At 26.6% G+C, this 16,120-nt stretch overlaps 2 protein-coding genes and 1 non-coding gene across 3 annotated transcripts; 1 reads left to right on the forward strand and 2 right to left on the reverse strand.

Annotated features, from left to right (window-relative positions):
• The first annotated feature begins 206 nt into the window (after positions 1-206).
• Positions 207-290, forward strand: TRNAL-CAA (transfer RNA leucine (anticodon CAA)). The gene has a single exon. It is a non-coding gene; the product is annotated as a tRNA-Leu (tRNA).
• A 4,148-nt stretch (positions 291-4,438) lies between these two features.
• On the reverse strand, positions 4,439-5,056 carry LOC130815811 (uncharacterized). The gene has a single exon (XM_057682332.1). The coding sequence runs from the start codon at positions 5,054-5,056 to the stop codon at positions 4,439-4,441; it is 618 nt and encodes a 205-aa protein (XP_057538315.1).
• A 4,336-nt stretch (positions 5,057-9,392) lies between these two features.
• Positions 9,393-9,920, reverse strand: LOC130815892 (uncharacterized). The gene has a single exon (XM_057682447.1). The coding sequence runs from the start codon at positions 9,918-9,920 to the stop codon at positions 9,393-9,395; it is 528 nt and encodes a 175-aa protein (XP_057538430.1).
• Positions 9,921-16,120: the final 6,200 nt, after the last annotated feature.

Raw genomic sequence — 16,120 nt, forward strand, 5'->3', positions numbered from 1 at the left:
ATATATATATATATATATATATATATATATATATATATATATATATATATATATATATATATATATATATATATATATATATATATATATATATATATATATATATATATATATATATATATATATATATATATATATATATATATATATATATATATATATATATATATATATATATTAAAACAACAGAAATCATCATCATTAAAGTCAGGATGGCCGAGTGGTCTAAGGCGCCAGACTCAAGTTCTGGTCTTCGTGAGAGGGCGTGGGTTCAAATCCCACTTCTGACACTTTTTGGTTTATTATGGTATTGATTTTTCTTGATATAGTAGAACATTTTTTTTAATAATACCTAATTTATTAATAAAGAGTCATACGACATCTACATCAGAGATAAAAATTAGAAAGTACATAACAACTTTAATCAAAATATAATTCAAAATTACCAAAACTACAATCATCGTATATGAGATTTAACAATTCTGAATATCCTCATCCTTATTGCTGTTTGACACAACCTTTTATGAGGGGTCTTTCGATCTGTTGTAGTCTTGAGTAGCAATTTTGGTGTCTGTTGCATCATTGCATTAATCTCTAACAATAAAAAAATTACAAACCAAACTTGATAACTTCAAACTCTCACGAAGAGAGATCAAAACCCAATATATGAGTAGAATCAATATCAACCAAATAAATAGGTAGAACAACTCTCCTGTAGGAAGAGAACAAATATTTATTCTAATTATACTTAAAAAGTTTAAAACGGACAAATTTAGAGGCTTACTACCAACCAAAAGATTAATAATAGCCCCAAACTAATTATGGAGATTAGGTTTTTTTTTTGGAGAGAGAAGTTGATATAGTAGAACATTAATCTTTTATCATTTTTTTAACTCTAGTGATGCATATATTTATCTACTTTTTAGTAAGAGTACCTTATTAAAAAAATTACACACACAAATCTCACCAATAAAAAAAATCCCATCAATTTTATAGTGTTTTCTTTTTATTACAGGATATACATATATATATATATATATATATATATATATATATATATAGACTAAGAGAATGAGAGGAATAAGTGAGAATAAAACTCAAGATATTTTTTAAAATTGTTATTGCTAACTAACTGAAATAAGACTGTATTCGTAATTGTATAAGATTTTTCTACTTCATTAAACATGGCTAATGTCATTGTGATGTTAACATTTCATTATTTTCGATCATAATAAATTTTAAGACCTTGTTTATTTTACATACCTATGAAATTTTAGGGCCAAAACACAATAATTTAATAATTAACGAAAAACAATGTAGCCTAATACAGTGGCGGAACTTTGTTGGGGCGGGTACGGGATTCGCCCCCTGAGATTTTCGGCAAATTTTTTTAATATACAACATTATTATATATTTTTTATAATTTCAGTCCAACAAATAAACAACATAATTGAAAGAAGAGAATAACTAAAATAAATAAATAAAAAATCTTATATGAAATAATAGATTATCAAATTAGGAATAAAATTATCTTTTACAACTGAAAAGAACGAAAAAAGAAGCAAGCGATTGAGAGAAATCGACAAAATCAAAAATTAAGCTTACCGTGCACAATTAAAGGTTAAATGTTTGTTTTATATTTTCTTATTTTTATTTAATAATTAGTTTGAATAAGTGAATACTTGAATCACTGAAAACACATACAAAAAAAAATCAAATATGAAGATAGTAAAAAATGGACTTCGTAACAAAATGGGTGACGATTTTCTTGCTGATAGTTTAGTAATATACATTTAGAGACAAATAGCAAAGACATAGTGTCAATGAAATTATAGATAAAGAGTGTCGGGCTTTATTTTGATTTAAAATTCACATTATATTTTTTATTTGTATAGATTGACTATATATATTTTAGTTGAATTCACTTTTTTTATTAACTCCGCCCCTAAAATTATCTTCAAGTTGCACCACTGACCTAATTATCAACTAATATTTGAAGTTCCTTAATTTATAAGTCTTTTACAATTGAATAACTTGCCCATGGTTAGTATGATCGTTATTCAATCAAGAGCATGCAATAAAATTTCAAAAATACATGTCAAAAAAGTTCTAATTTTAACAAATTTCCACTTTATTTTGTCCCTTGATGTATAATTCTTACATACTCCGTCGTTATTTAATGTATTAGTTCAATAAAAATTATAAATCTCTTTTGAAAAGTTAAAAAACCACTATATAAAACTAAGGTTGTATTTATTTACCTATCAAAATATCTTTAAAAATTAAGTTCAATAAACCCTTCCTTAATGGCATTCCCCATGGACTGATTCACTGATCTACTTTCTTCACCTAACATGAAGTTCCAGAAACAATAGAAATAAAGAATTGTTTATGCTCAAAAGCTAAAAAGATAAAATAAATAACGGCTAAGCTTAACATAAGGGGTTAATTAATGGAGTTGTACTTTACTACACATAGTGGAATACTGCTATGTTAGGTTGTTCTTTATTAAAAAGAAACTAAATTTTATTATGAAAAGTTGATTTAATTAAATAAATTAATCTTCATGATATCGTTTCACAATAAAACAAACTTATATAATTAACTCATTTTCTAATTTAACACTTTAAGATTATAAGTGAACACTTTAAGATTATAAGCAGAAGAAATAAAATGGATAGTGCGTGCATTAAAGAGAGGGCAATACTAGCACCAACAAATGAGACTATTGATAAGGTCAACGAACATATATTATCACTTTTTCCTGGAGAAGGATAGGACGTACTTGAGTTTGAAAATCAATTATATATATTACACTTTAAATTAAAAAATTAAGCTTATGAGGTTAATATATATTTTTTCCGTGATTTTGCAAATCTATTTTTTTTATATAAATGTTTACACTAAGAAATCCGTGCATTGCACGGGTTTTATACTAATTTTAAATATATATTGTGTCAGCCCAACAGTCTCCACCCTAAGATCGTCTGATTTAAGAATTTATCTTAAACAATTCATCTTATAGTTTATTTTCTAAAAATAAACTTAAATATTAAGAGTAATTTACTCAAAATAAACCAAAGTTATTTAATTTTTAACTTGGAGTTATATTCTCAAATATTTTGGTAAAAATTATATTTGGATTAATATTGAGAAGTTTTTTTTTTTTTTTTTTTTTTTGAGTTTATGGGTTTTAAACTTTTAATGATGGAGTACGATATTTAATATCAAATTTTCTATTTTTTTATGCATTTCAAATCTACAATCTTTCTTTATGTTAAAGCATTTTAATAATATATATAGTGTATTCTATTACCACCGTTTTGAAAAAATGTTGATTTTTCTTTTTAGATAGTTTTTTTTTTTGTTCAAATTTTAATACATCAACAACGTTTAAAAAAATGTTAACTCATGTATAACCACAGAAGCTCTATTAATTAAGTTGATATGGACAAACATTAATAGCAATTATTAACTGTCTGTGCAAGTAAATCATGCTTTGTACTCATGTATAAATAAAATATCCTCAAACCCATATTTAAAATAATTTTAATTTTGTAAATATAACTCTTTCATGTAACAAGAATGATAATTAATAAGAAAAAATAATCACGAGTATGAAAGATATAATTATGCAACAATCATATATATTCTTATTCCCAAAATATTATAATTGACTACATGAACCAATAAATCTGATTATTAATTGGCTAAATTAGCGTATGTATGAAAATTTATTGAGAAATAAATCCTTTCATAACCATAGAGGCCATTAGGACATGGAAGAATATACTACAAAATCTTGTAACTTTCAAATACAAAATTTCATTATCACTTATATGCGAATTTAAGCATTTTGAAAGTACAAAGTATTCTCAACATATTCCATGAAAAGGAAAGGCACCCAAATTGAAAGACTGAATTAATTAGGATCTTCCCTAAATAAAGGGAACAATTTTAGTTGGATCATTAAATACTTAATTCATTTTATCCTTCATTTTAAAGTATAGTACCAACTAGTACAGCTATCTACAAGCCACTCCTTTAATTAACGTCAATAAATTAATAATCATCAAATTTTATATTTTTCTAGATAGCAAAACTTATGCCCTAAGGAAAACAAATAGCCCATGTGTACATAATATTTTTTGTTATTATATTACTAATATCCAAAAATTACAATGTATACCTATAACTTTTTTCTAGATATCTCTCTATTTTTCTACACAATTGTTCTTCCTATTACAAAATTATATTTAAATACAACTTCAATTATTTATTTTTCCATAGTAACAAAAAAAAAAAAAAAACCTCTTAAGTCTCAAATTATTTTTCATCCTATACAACATTTATTTAAGTTAGTGACAAACAAAAATATATTTTAGTAACAATACTATACTTTATTTATTCATCAGAATTCTTCGAAAAGCATTATTAATTAATATTTTTGCTGTTTGAGTTGAGAATAAAACTTGTTGATAAAATCTTCAGCAGCTTGATCCACCTTCTTATCATCTTCTCCACTATGCACCGGAAACGGCGAATCCGTAATCCGAAGCTGCCGAACGGCCGGACTCCGGCCATACCCTAGTCCCGGCAAGAGCGGCGAGGCGGCCAAAACACTACGGCTAGAAGCTCCTTCATTACTTAGCATCATTTCAAGCATACTATTAACTTCATTAAGATCAACATTTTCACTTTCTTCCAAGGGAAGTGGAGATGGCACGTAATATTGATCATTAGGATAATAATTAGGTTTATGGGTTTTTCTTTTTCTTGTGAAATAACGTTCATACATTGGAGTATTACTACAACTAAACTCGTACTCTTGTGGGCCATCATTTTCGTTGTTGTTGTTATTGTCGTGGTTGTGATGGTCGTGGTGGTGGTGGAACATTAGGTTTCCTAGGGCTTTTCCTGCAATTTTGCCGCGCTTCATCATCATATTGAGATCTAAGAGGATCTTTCTTTTGTTTATGCCCTTTTTTATCATGTAGATTGCTACCTTCACTATGTTCCACACCTTCCTTGATATGGATGATATTTTTGGTTCCATCTTTGTAAATATTTTTTCTTTCTTTGATATGGTTTAGGATTTGTAAGGTTTACAAGTATTATTATGAAGAGGAAATTTAGGGTTTTTAATTAGTGAGTATTTTTGTGAAGAAGAGTAGGGAAATTTTTGTTTAGACAAGGCTTTGTAATGAAGAAAGGAAAGAAAGAGGCAGGGGTTATATATAGTGGGGAAAAGTTGAAAAAAAAGGTTGAATAGGAAATCAACGTTTAAAAAATAATCATCCGTTCCACTAAATTTATTTATAGGTATAACAAATAAATACAAAGTATATATGATTAAAATATATAAAATAAAACAAAAATATAATTAAATGTTCAAATAAAATAAAAAAATAGATTACAATTAAAAAAATTAGAAAACATTTGAAAATAATTTTTAAAAAAATAAAATAAATTTCGGCTCACTGAGTGGAGCTGGTAATTTAATAATGCTACTTTTTGAGGGTGGGTGGAAGAAGTTTCAATTTAGCTTAACTCCTACCACTTTAACTTTACTTTTTCTATCTTTCTTTGTTGAAATGTAAACGAGTAATTGCTTAGCTTGTTTGACGGTGTGAGTGATGTTGTTAACGTGATATATTTTGAGACATGTCTTAAGGTGTCGAATTTCCTATACAGGCTAACTCCTTAACTTAGTGAGATAATTTTTAAAAAAGTGAGGTTAATAAATCACCGGTAGGATTTAATAGGATGAAAGTTTTATTATTTTTTTTTATCTTTTTTGGTTTTATTATATTATTGTTTTTTTTATAGTGATTTATAAATTACGATTATTGGTTAGGAATTTTTAGCTTGGTAGATAGTTAGAGTTACTAATAGTATTTTCTATAACATTCTTAAGCTATTGCTTCTATAAATTAAGTACTTCTGACCCATTTCTAATTTAATATTTATTTATATTTTCTAATTATATTTTTAGGAATGTAATATGCAACACCAATAATAACGTCAATATTAAGCATCCCATTTCTTCTAAATACCACCACAACTCTCATCCTCTTTCAAATGACGACTATATAGAGTAGGAAATAATTTTTCTTGAGGTCAGCCAAGCGTTATTCTTTTTCCATTTAATTTCTCTCATTAATTTTCAGCTTTTAAATATTTGAAAATATATAATAATAATATGAAGACAAAAAACACATATATATATGTTATCGTATAACCGTATATATTGTTAAATAAATCGATAAAAATTACTAAAAATCAAATTATAATATGAATGTTAAATTGTTAACTAATTAACCACCTAATACGTAACAACTCAAGAAATTAATTTTTATCTACGCCCTATTTTTGTAGGTCCTCATGTATGAATTTAATAGAAATTTATAAAAGGAATCATTTCAAAAGGAATGGTATTATATCTAGCCCTCATCTTCAAACATTGTGCTTCGTAGTGTACTTAATCCTTAAGCGTCTTTCCCACCATAATTCAAAAAAGTGGAGCTTCTTTTTGGGGATTGGGGTAGTTTATTGACAAATCCCAAAAAGGCAGATGATAGTAATATTTAATAATTGTTCGGGTTATCAAGTTGATTCTAATTCAAATGTTTTCGACGATCTATTTAAAATCAGGTTAAATATTCATGTTGGATTATATAATAAAATTTTAAATTCATTTTGAAGATCGGCTAAAGTCGAATTGATTACAAGGTTAGATAAATATTAATCATCGAATTATCAAATTTGTTTTGAACACCTCTAAATTGTATAACATGTGATGAAGATACTCTTATGCCTATATATGATACCAAAAATGCTCTTGCTTAAGTTTGCCAATGGATATTTTACATATTCAATCTAAACCTCTAAGGGAAGGGAAGGCCCAAAGTTGTATATAATCTAGGACAACTTTAATAATTATTATCTTTGATTATTAGGGTTCCCCACAAGCTTTGGAGAAATTGGATAAAGCTAACCGTTAGATTACGATGATGTGTGTGGTAAGGATTAAGTTGAGAGATTGTTTGAAGCAAATGTGTCAAAAGGTCAATTCAAATCAAAGCACTTGCACTTTGTGAATATATTGGCAATTTGTAAATGTGGTGCGACTTTAATTGAGCATCTTTCCGTTGCTCATCTTTCATTATATATTATTATTTAATTAAATTATTGATTATTATGAAGAGCGAACATTAATTAATTTTACTCTAATTGCATCTTTTTGCATAATTGCATTGATTGAACAAATCAATTGAATTTTTTTAAATTTTATATTTTGAATCACACAAAATAATTAGGGTGTTGAGGTTCTTCATTGGCAATAAGTTGTTTTTTAAAAAACAATTTCAATTGAATTGTTTAAAATTTTATATATAGAATCACACAAAATAATTAGAGTGTTGAGGTTCTTCATTGGCAATAAGTTGTTTTTTAAAAAACAATTTAATTCATTTTGGAAATTCAGAGCTTTTATTGAAGTAAGAGACGGAGTTATTAGGGGAAACGGTAGATTGTTATCCACTCTAAAAAATAAGTGGAAATGTTGTATAATGAGAAAATTTGACTTATTGAAGTGTGGGTGACAAAAATAGAGATACTATTGAAATATTATATGATTGATGTGTGCTTTTAAAGTTAAAGGGCAAGTTTTATCGTGCGACTATTAGATTAGTGCTACTATATGTATGAGAATGACTGACTTTTAGAAAGGATAGAGATCAAAATGAAGATATAAAAAAGGATTTCGGAATTGCAAATATTGAAAAAAAGATAGAAAAGAATCGTTTAAGATGATTTAAACATGTGCAAGGAATGTAATACTTTAAAAGTTACAAATATTGAATTTTGAAAGTGTATTGTGGTGGTCATTTATCTACTAATAACTCCACCCTAGGTAATCACCATTATTTCTTAATTTCATTATTTTTTCTTTTGGTAAAAGATTTTTTATTGTCACACTAGACTATTCAACCTAAGATAAAGAACCTTCTCATGCTTAATTTCATTATTAGTTATCTATGATTTATATTTACTTTTATTAAATTTAACTATATTTTATATTATATGTGTTGTGATCGTCATTCACCCACTAATAATTCTGCCCTATGTGCATCCCCACTTTTTCTTAATTTCATTATTAGTTATCTATAATTTATATTTATTTATATTAAATTTAACTATGTTTTAGATCATATAGAAGTATATAAATAAAGGGGCGTCCATAAAGTAAAGTTTAAATTAAGGGTAAAGTTGGTGGCCATCATTATTCATTAGTAATAAGTTCAGAAGCTGCACTAGAGGCTCTTAAGGAACTTAATACTTCCTTTATTTTTTTCTCATGGCTTTATGAGACCCAACTCCTTAAAAGTAGATTTGAAATTAAAAAGTAATTTATAATCAGATCTAGCAATTTCACGACAGCCACTCTTCAGTCTTCACCAAAATTTAAATAAAATAAATTTCAAGGGATTTTTTTTTTTCAAAAGTATATTGCCTCGGTTCTCATTAGATGCTACATGTAAGTTTTGCGCAAAAACTAAAAAATAGGTATTTATGTGTTCAAGATTATTAGAACTTCTTAATAAAATGTGTGTAAAAGTTAATGAAGTATGGGTAGGTAAAAAAATAAGTTTACAGTAGATATTTACATAGTTATTTTTTCAGTAATGTAATAAGTAATTTGAAATAATTAAATAAGAAAAATATAGCAAATATAATAAAGCAGATAAAGTAATTTATTATACTCAATACTGAGCAATTATCCATTTATTTTCTTGACACTATTTATTAATCATTCTTAATAGTTTATATTTTATTATTAAGTTATAGGTTAGAACATAGTCAAATAAAATCTTATTTGTCTCAAATTTAAATGTTACTGATTATAATTTTTATATATAATTTTAATAACGCAATTTAAAATATTCAAAATTAAAAAAACGCATTGAAGAGAAGGAAACAAAAGATAAATAAGACAATTATTCTAAAATAAAAGCAGTATATGTATACTTTAAGCTACAAGAAAAGGCAAATACACTATTTTCTTCAAAATTTAGCAAGTCCAAAGCTAAAGAAAAACCGGTATTCAAAAGCAAATACACATGATTTTCTTATTGGACCTTTTTTTACATATGCATAACGCTTTGAACAATTATTTGTCTAATTTTCCTCCATCATTATTACATATAGATAGAAGACGTAGATGGTTGAGGCTCCAAAATATGTTATATATACTCTAATAGAAGAAATTAAAAGTTCCACCATATATATACACATACATATATATTGGATTTTGCGACTTCAATTATTATGTCGATCCATAATCCAAACGAAATAATTTCATATAAAGCATTCAAACCCAAAATAATACTTCAACCATGAATAGGAGTAGCGGGTTGGTTCTTAATCTTAAAATAAAACCTCTTAATAAACTCATCAGCAGCTTCATCCACACGTGGATCATAAAACCCATCATTTTTTAAAGGAAATGGTGAATCGGTTACCCTTACTTGACGTACCATAAACCCACTATTTTTCTTAGGCAACATACTTTCCATAGTCTTGTAAATTTCTTCTAAATCTTCATCATCATTGGCCTCAAAATTAGGTGAAGACATACAACTATAATAGACTTCACCTTGTTTATATTGATAGTTTTTCTTGTTGGTCATCGGAGGAGTGGCCGTTGCGACGTCGTATCGGTAAGGTGAGTTTTCAACCGGACCGGCTCGAGAAGCCGGGTTGCGGAGGTGGTGGTGGTGGTAGTGGTGGAATATAAGGTTGTTTAGGGCAACTTTACTAGCTATCATTCCTTTTTTCATCATTAAGTTGAGGTAGTTTAAGAGAATTTTCTTCTTGCATATCCCTTTTCTTAGCATGAAGAAGGCAAACCTTACCATATTCCATACCTTTTTTGTTATTATTGGTAGATTTTGCTCCATTTTTCTTAGGGTACTTTTTAGATTTAAGTAAGAGAGTTTTGATTGGGTTTTGTAGAAGATTGTGGTTTTTATGTTTGGTAATTGATTGAATGAGAGATGTTTTTATAATGGTGGAAAGATTGGGAGTGTGTGTGTATTTATAGGGAGCCAAGAGTGGTGCTAAATAAAAGACTAGCTAGTGAGTAGTGAAAGGTCTATAACACTACTTCCTCCGTTTTCTTTTAACAGCCACGTAACAATTTTGTACAAAAATTAAAAAATTGATATTTTCGTATTAAAAAATTATTATAATCTCTAGAAAAATATGTATAAAAGTTAATAAGCTAAGAGTAAGAAAAACAGTAGATACAAAATAAATATTTATCTAGTTACTTTTTTTCAAAAATAGTCATGTAGCAAGTAATTTTTGACGACTAAATAAGGAAAATATAGCAAGTATAATAGAACGAAGGAAGTATATGAATACAGCAACCACGTTTTATCATCCAATATTCCCTCCTATTCCTTTTAATTAATTATCCCATTTTCTTATTTGTTAAATTCACCTTATTTGTCCTATTTCGATTTAAAGTAAATGTTTTTTTTACCAATTTGTCCTTAAGAATTTTATTCTATACAAAAATACCCTATTAACTTTACAATTTGTTTTAAAGCACTTTAACTACCATATGGCTATATACAATTGTTGTAGTCCCTTCGTTTTCTTAATTTATATTTAATTTGTGTCCAATTCAAATGAAACATTCAAAGGAAATAAAAGGGAGTATTATTATTTGGATCCCGCCTATTATAGAAAATTCATTTGAAAAAGAAAGGAAAAATAAAAAATAAAAATCAACAATATTTTCTAACCCAAGGTTATTAATAAAACATATATAGTAGTAGTAGTACTATATGTTGTCCAAAATAACTTGTCTTGTGCAGAAATTTGGCACATAGCTTTAGTATACACCGGCCATCTTCTTTATTAAGGCAATAATGCATACTTCATTTCATTTTCATTCTTTTTACCTTTGTGCTTTTGTTTTTGTCCAATAATTAACACTATGTTTATGGCATGATTATATTGTTTTGTTAACTAATTAAGTAAGAAGATATTATACTCCATGACCCAGTTTTAGTTGAAGAGTTTAAAACGTCTATGCTTCTGGATTATGCTGCTCAATTGCTACTTTGCCAAAAAAGAGTGACCAAAACAAAATTAGAGGTGGTTTGACAATTGGTGTTGATTTTAGCTAATGATTTTATATATAAGTTTTGACAATCTAATTTTAAATACGCTGTTTGGTATGATTTATTTATAAATAGCTAATCCATAATTAATTCATAATAATAAGTTATTTTAACCATTTAATTTAATAACAAATACTAGCATTAAAATAAATGATTTGACAATACAATTATTTATTTTTATGAAAATAAATTAAAATTGCCATATAAGTTATTTTTCTAAAAATTCCAAAACAATTTTTAAGAATAACGGTAAACTATGACTAATCTATTATTCTATTGCATTAATTAAATAAGTGGGTAAAAGACCGAGATCCAATCATAATTTTTTCATATCATTACTTTTAGTTGAGATTCAATATAAAGTTTCTAGTCAATTGTTTCACTTCTACAAATCATCACTTGTTTCACTTTTAGTATGGATTTAATGTTAGCAATCAATAACATTCGTTCCACACAAATGCCTTCGATAGGATTTGAACCCAAGACCTCCAGGTTAATATAACAACACTTCAACCACTAAGCCATCAGTTATTTAATGATATTCTAAGTAATGTTAGTATACTTATAACATAACACTCATACCACTTAGTCGTTTTAGTGTAGTATTAGTATGTTAATAGTAGTAGTGTATCATTAGTATAATATTAGTTGTGTTAATATATAATTAGTCGAATTTGAAGATTGATAGGAGATCGAATACTCTCTAGAGGGTAGGTGAATAGAGAGTATGTCCTTTTAAAAATTTTTCTAGAAGATAAGCTCAAGAGCTTGAGAGACCTTTCAAAATAGTTTTCTGGAACTGTTTTAGGTCGAATGATAGATCTAAGAAATATGTGCACAAATAAACTTGAACAAGAACAAGAGATTTTAATATCAGTTTATCATTAGCATATTATTAGTTGTATTAGTGTATTATTAGTTCTATTATTTTAATATTAGTATGTAATTAGTCGTATTACTTTATTATTAGTTGTATCGTATTGATGCATTATTAGTATTTATTAGTCGCATAAGTGTCGAATTAGTTGTATTAGTGTATTATTAGTAGTATTAGTATATAATTAGTCGTATTAATATAGTAACACTTCTAGAAGATTAATTTTTTATTATTATTATTATTATTATTATTATTATTATTATTATTATTAACTATTTGAACAAAATTATTAAAACTAAGTTAAACAAAATTATAATTCGTTGAACAAAAGTAGATGCAAAATTACTAAAAATAAATGGTAGGAATTCTTCCGACTAAAATTTAGTCGGAAATTTTCAATTAAAAATTTTCCTTTTTGTTCCAATTTAAAATTCCGACCAAAAAATGATTTAGTAGCAATTTAGTCGGAAATTCCGACTTACGCTTGTCAGTCGGAAATTTGTGACTGTTTTGAGTTAGTCGGAAACTTTCAGTCGGAATTGCTCCATTTTTTTGTAGTGTAGCACGGTTAGAGAAAGAAAAGAACATTTTTCATGTGTTTCTTGAATTGAAAAGGATGATAAGATCTGATTTTCACTTAATCAAAAATTGGAAAAGTCTTGGAATAGGTTAGAAACAACATTACTCTCTTTTGATGAAAATACTTTAATCTTACCAAAAATCATTGTTTAAGGTCTAGTTTGAGTATTTGGTAAGTGCAAAAAGCTTCTCAAAATTTTTTTAAATGTTTTTATTTAAAATATATTGAATTGAATTATTGTTTAAAGAATTTGTTTCTTATATTAGATTAAAAAAAAGGAAAATAATTACTAATTTTCTAATAAATGTAGAACTAATTAAGTTGGATGAAGATTTTGAATTTAAATCATTGATAACTTTTTTTATTTTCTCTTAAAATATACTATTTTCGTGGTAAGATCAAAACTTGCGATAAATTTCAAATTCAAGTGTCATAATTTATAACACAATCTCACAATAGTTATTTACCCGTGACCTATAGGTCTTTATTTGCCACGATAAATATTTACCCGTGATATAGTTGGTGGCAAAAATTTTTTATCATGATAAATATTTACCTGTGACATAATTTTTGGTATAAGTTTTTATTTGCCACAAAAAATTTTCTCGTGGCATGATTTGTAGCGCAAGTGCTTGCTTGCAATAATAGCAATTTACCCCTGGAACAGGTGTTTATTTGCCACAGTATTTATTTACATGTGGCAAAATTTGTGGCGCAAGTGCATATTTGCCACGATATAAATTTACCCATGTCAAAAAATTTGGATATGATTGTGAAATTGTCTTGAAACCTAATTCTTGTGGCAAGATCAAAACTTGTCACAAATTTTAAATTTTCGTGGTATAATTAGTGATACAAATGACGATTTATAGTAGTGTTTGGGACTTCAGAAATGAGATTTAGTAGTTATATTTTATGTTTAGTAGTGGGGATGGAATAATTTAAACTTCATGCTGCTCTATTTGTGCACTATAATTCATGTAATTTTTCTCAATGGGAGTTGGGTAGTTTAAGGTTCGCTGGGCTGTGGGCTTTGGGTAGTTAATAGAAACGGTTCTTACGGATCCACAGGTTCGGGTATTATTTAAAATTTGGATTCGGATCCGTCAATTTTAAACGGATCTAGAACCTACACGAATTCGATGGGTTCAAAATTTAAGGACCTAGACCTGTGAAAATGGATCCGGGGCGAGTCCAGGATCTATTGTCATTCCTAGTAGTGTTTATTCTGAGTCGATACATCATAGTTGTATATTAATGTTTTTTATAAAGTGCTCATTTATAAAACAACAATAAATTAAACTTTTATTTTTTATGAAATTTTTTTAATGATTAAATAGAGAAAAAAATTCAATACCCTTAAACTGTTGACCCAACCTTGACCAATAAACAAGCTAACCTAAAGGTTTAAGACAACTCAACCTAAATATAAGCCGTAATGAAATAAATTTGAATGATCGTTTTGATATGTATAATCATTTGATGATATCGATCAAATAATTATGGTGCTTGGTCAAGTTCTATTCAATCATGTCTTGCCGTCTTGGTTGTTCATGTTAATGTGGGGTTTGGATTGTGAATGAATAATAATGGATTTATGGGTTATTCTATTAGACTATAATATTTATTTTGCATTATTTATACAAAAAATTCTTATATTATAATTTAAAATGATGTAAATAGAATGAGATAGAATATAACTTGAGAGCAATATTTAAAGTAGGTCAGTCAACATATTAGGTCAAATTTAACTTCAAATTTAAGTCATATATAATGGGTCAAAACTCTTTGATCCAAACCTACTTTACTTTACTTCGTTTATTAGAGTTTTTCTCAATTTCGTATAAGGCTATTTATTTGAAAGCGAGGAAGTAGTTCCAAAAGGTGAGACTAACCTATATTTAGTCAAAATTTTAAAAACTTTCCACTAGAGGTATATTATAAACATTTTTAACATGATAATTACTCTCCGTAAAAGTTAGTAATTTAATGAGTCCAAAATACAATTTTAGAAAAATATAATTGTTTGATAATATAATTATTTAGATTGCATTTAGTGATTTAGGATAATTGTTTTCAGAACATTACACAAGTTGTAATGTTTCAAAATGTAGCATTTTGAGATTTTTTTTTTTTTTTTATGTTTTTTCAACAAATGATATTTCCAACAATTATCATAAGTGTTATTTTTATCGAACAATAACAATTTAAACATATAATAAGACAATAAAATATCCTAACATTTACAATCAACTACTAACTATTCACAACTATCAATTAATGACAACTAAAAACTACTCCATAGCTCTTAGCGCTAAACATGCCTTTTATATAATTTATCATAGTTGTTGCATTTTAGGTTAATTAATACAAAATTTTCCTGAGAATTAAATTTAGTCTTAGTTAATGTAAATATAATCTTTACCAGTAAAATTTTAAAATCGAATCTCACTTAATTCTCCTTTTTCTTTGACTTGCTACGTTATAATCTAAAAGAAAAATAAGTCCTAAAACGAACAAGTCTTTACTAATGCTTGAAACAAACTAAATAAATCACAATTCTTTTAAGCTACTTATCTATTAATTTAAATTTTCTACATAATTAAAACAAAAATAATGTTTTTAATTGAACAAATATAATACATTGAATCTCATTGGATTGTTGCGTTCACGTTTTTAAAGTAGTGTATAAAATGAACACCATTTACATTTTATCCAGCTTTATGCCTAACAATTGAACATACCACTTTCACAAGATTATTGAACATCTACATTTCGTCCAAGTGTAAAACCCCATGTATTTTTAATTTACTATCACCTAATTTTATCAATAATTACACATCTCAAAAAATTCTCGGTTTTGCTATCAATTAAAAAGACACACCAAGTATATCCTAATAATAATAATAATAATAATAATAATAATAATAATAATAATAATAATAATAATAATGTACTTCATTGCTAAGTATTATTTCTTCCATCAAATTCTCATAAAAAGTAAATCCAGACAAAATGTGTTCTTTTTGCAGAGAAATAGACAAGTGGAGTAAAGAATAACTATTTGTTTAAGAACTTATAATAAAAGCAAGGAATCATCAATGATTCATGCTAAATGGATTAGAATTTTTCATATGGATAAGGATTATGGAGCCAAAAATAAATTATTTTAACATTTATTAAATCCCATTATTATCATTATTTATTCACTTTTTATCATTATTATTATTATCCATATATATAATATATTTTATTTGAACGTAGTACATGGTTTTACATTATTGTAAGACATTAAAGGAGCTATTTGTGCACTGCACAAAGAGATGTCTTTAAAGTTACTTTAATTAATTTTCTCTATATCCACCAGTTTTTATCGGAATAAAAATTGGACCAATGAATTTATGGGTTATTTGTTGAATTTATTATATAATAATAGTCGAAAAAAATTACTCCACTTTATTTAATATA

This window comes from Amaranthus tricolor, chromosome 1 (genome assembly GCF_026212465.1).
Source record: "Amaranthus tricolor cultivar Red isolate AtriRed21 chromosome 1, ASM2621246v1, whole genome shotgun sequence".
In the NCBI taxonomy this organism is placed as follows: Eukaryota; Viridiplantae; Streptophyta; class Magnoliopsida; order Caryophyllales; family Amaranthaceae; genus Amaranthus; species Amaranthus tricolor.

Excerpts from the sequence above, each read along its gene's own strand:
- LOC130815811 (XM_057682332.1), bottom strand. The coding sequence starts at position 5,056 with ATGGAACCAAAAATATCATCCATATCAAGGAAGGTGTGGAACATAGTG.
- LOC130815892 (XM_057682447.1), bottom strand. The coding sequence starts at position 9,920 with ATGGTAAGGTTTGCCTTCTTCATGCTAAGAAAAGGGATATGCAAGAAG.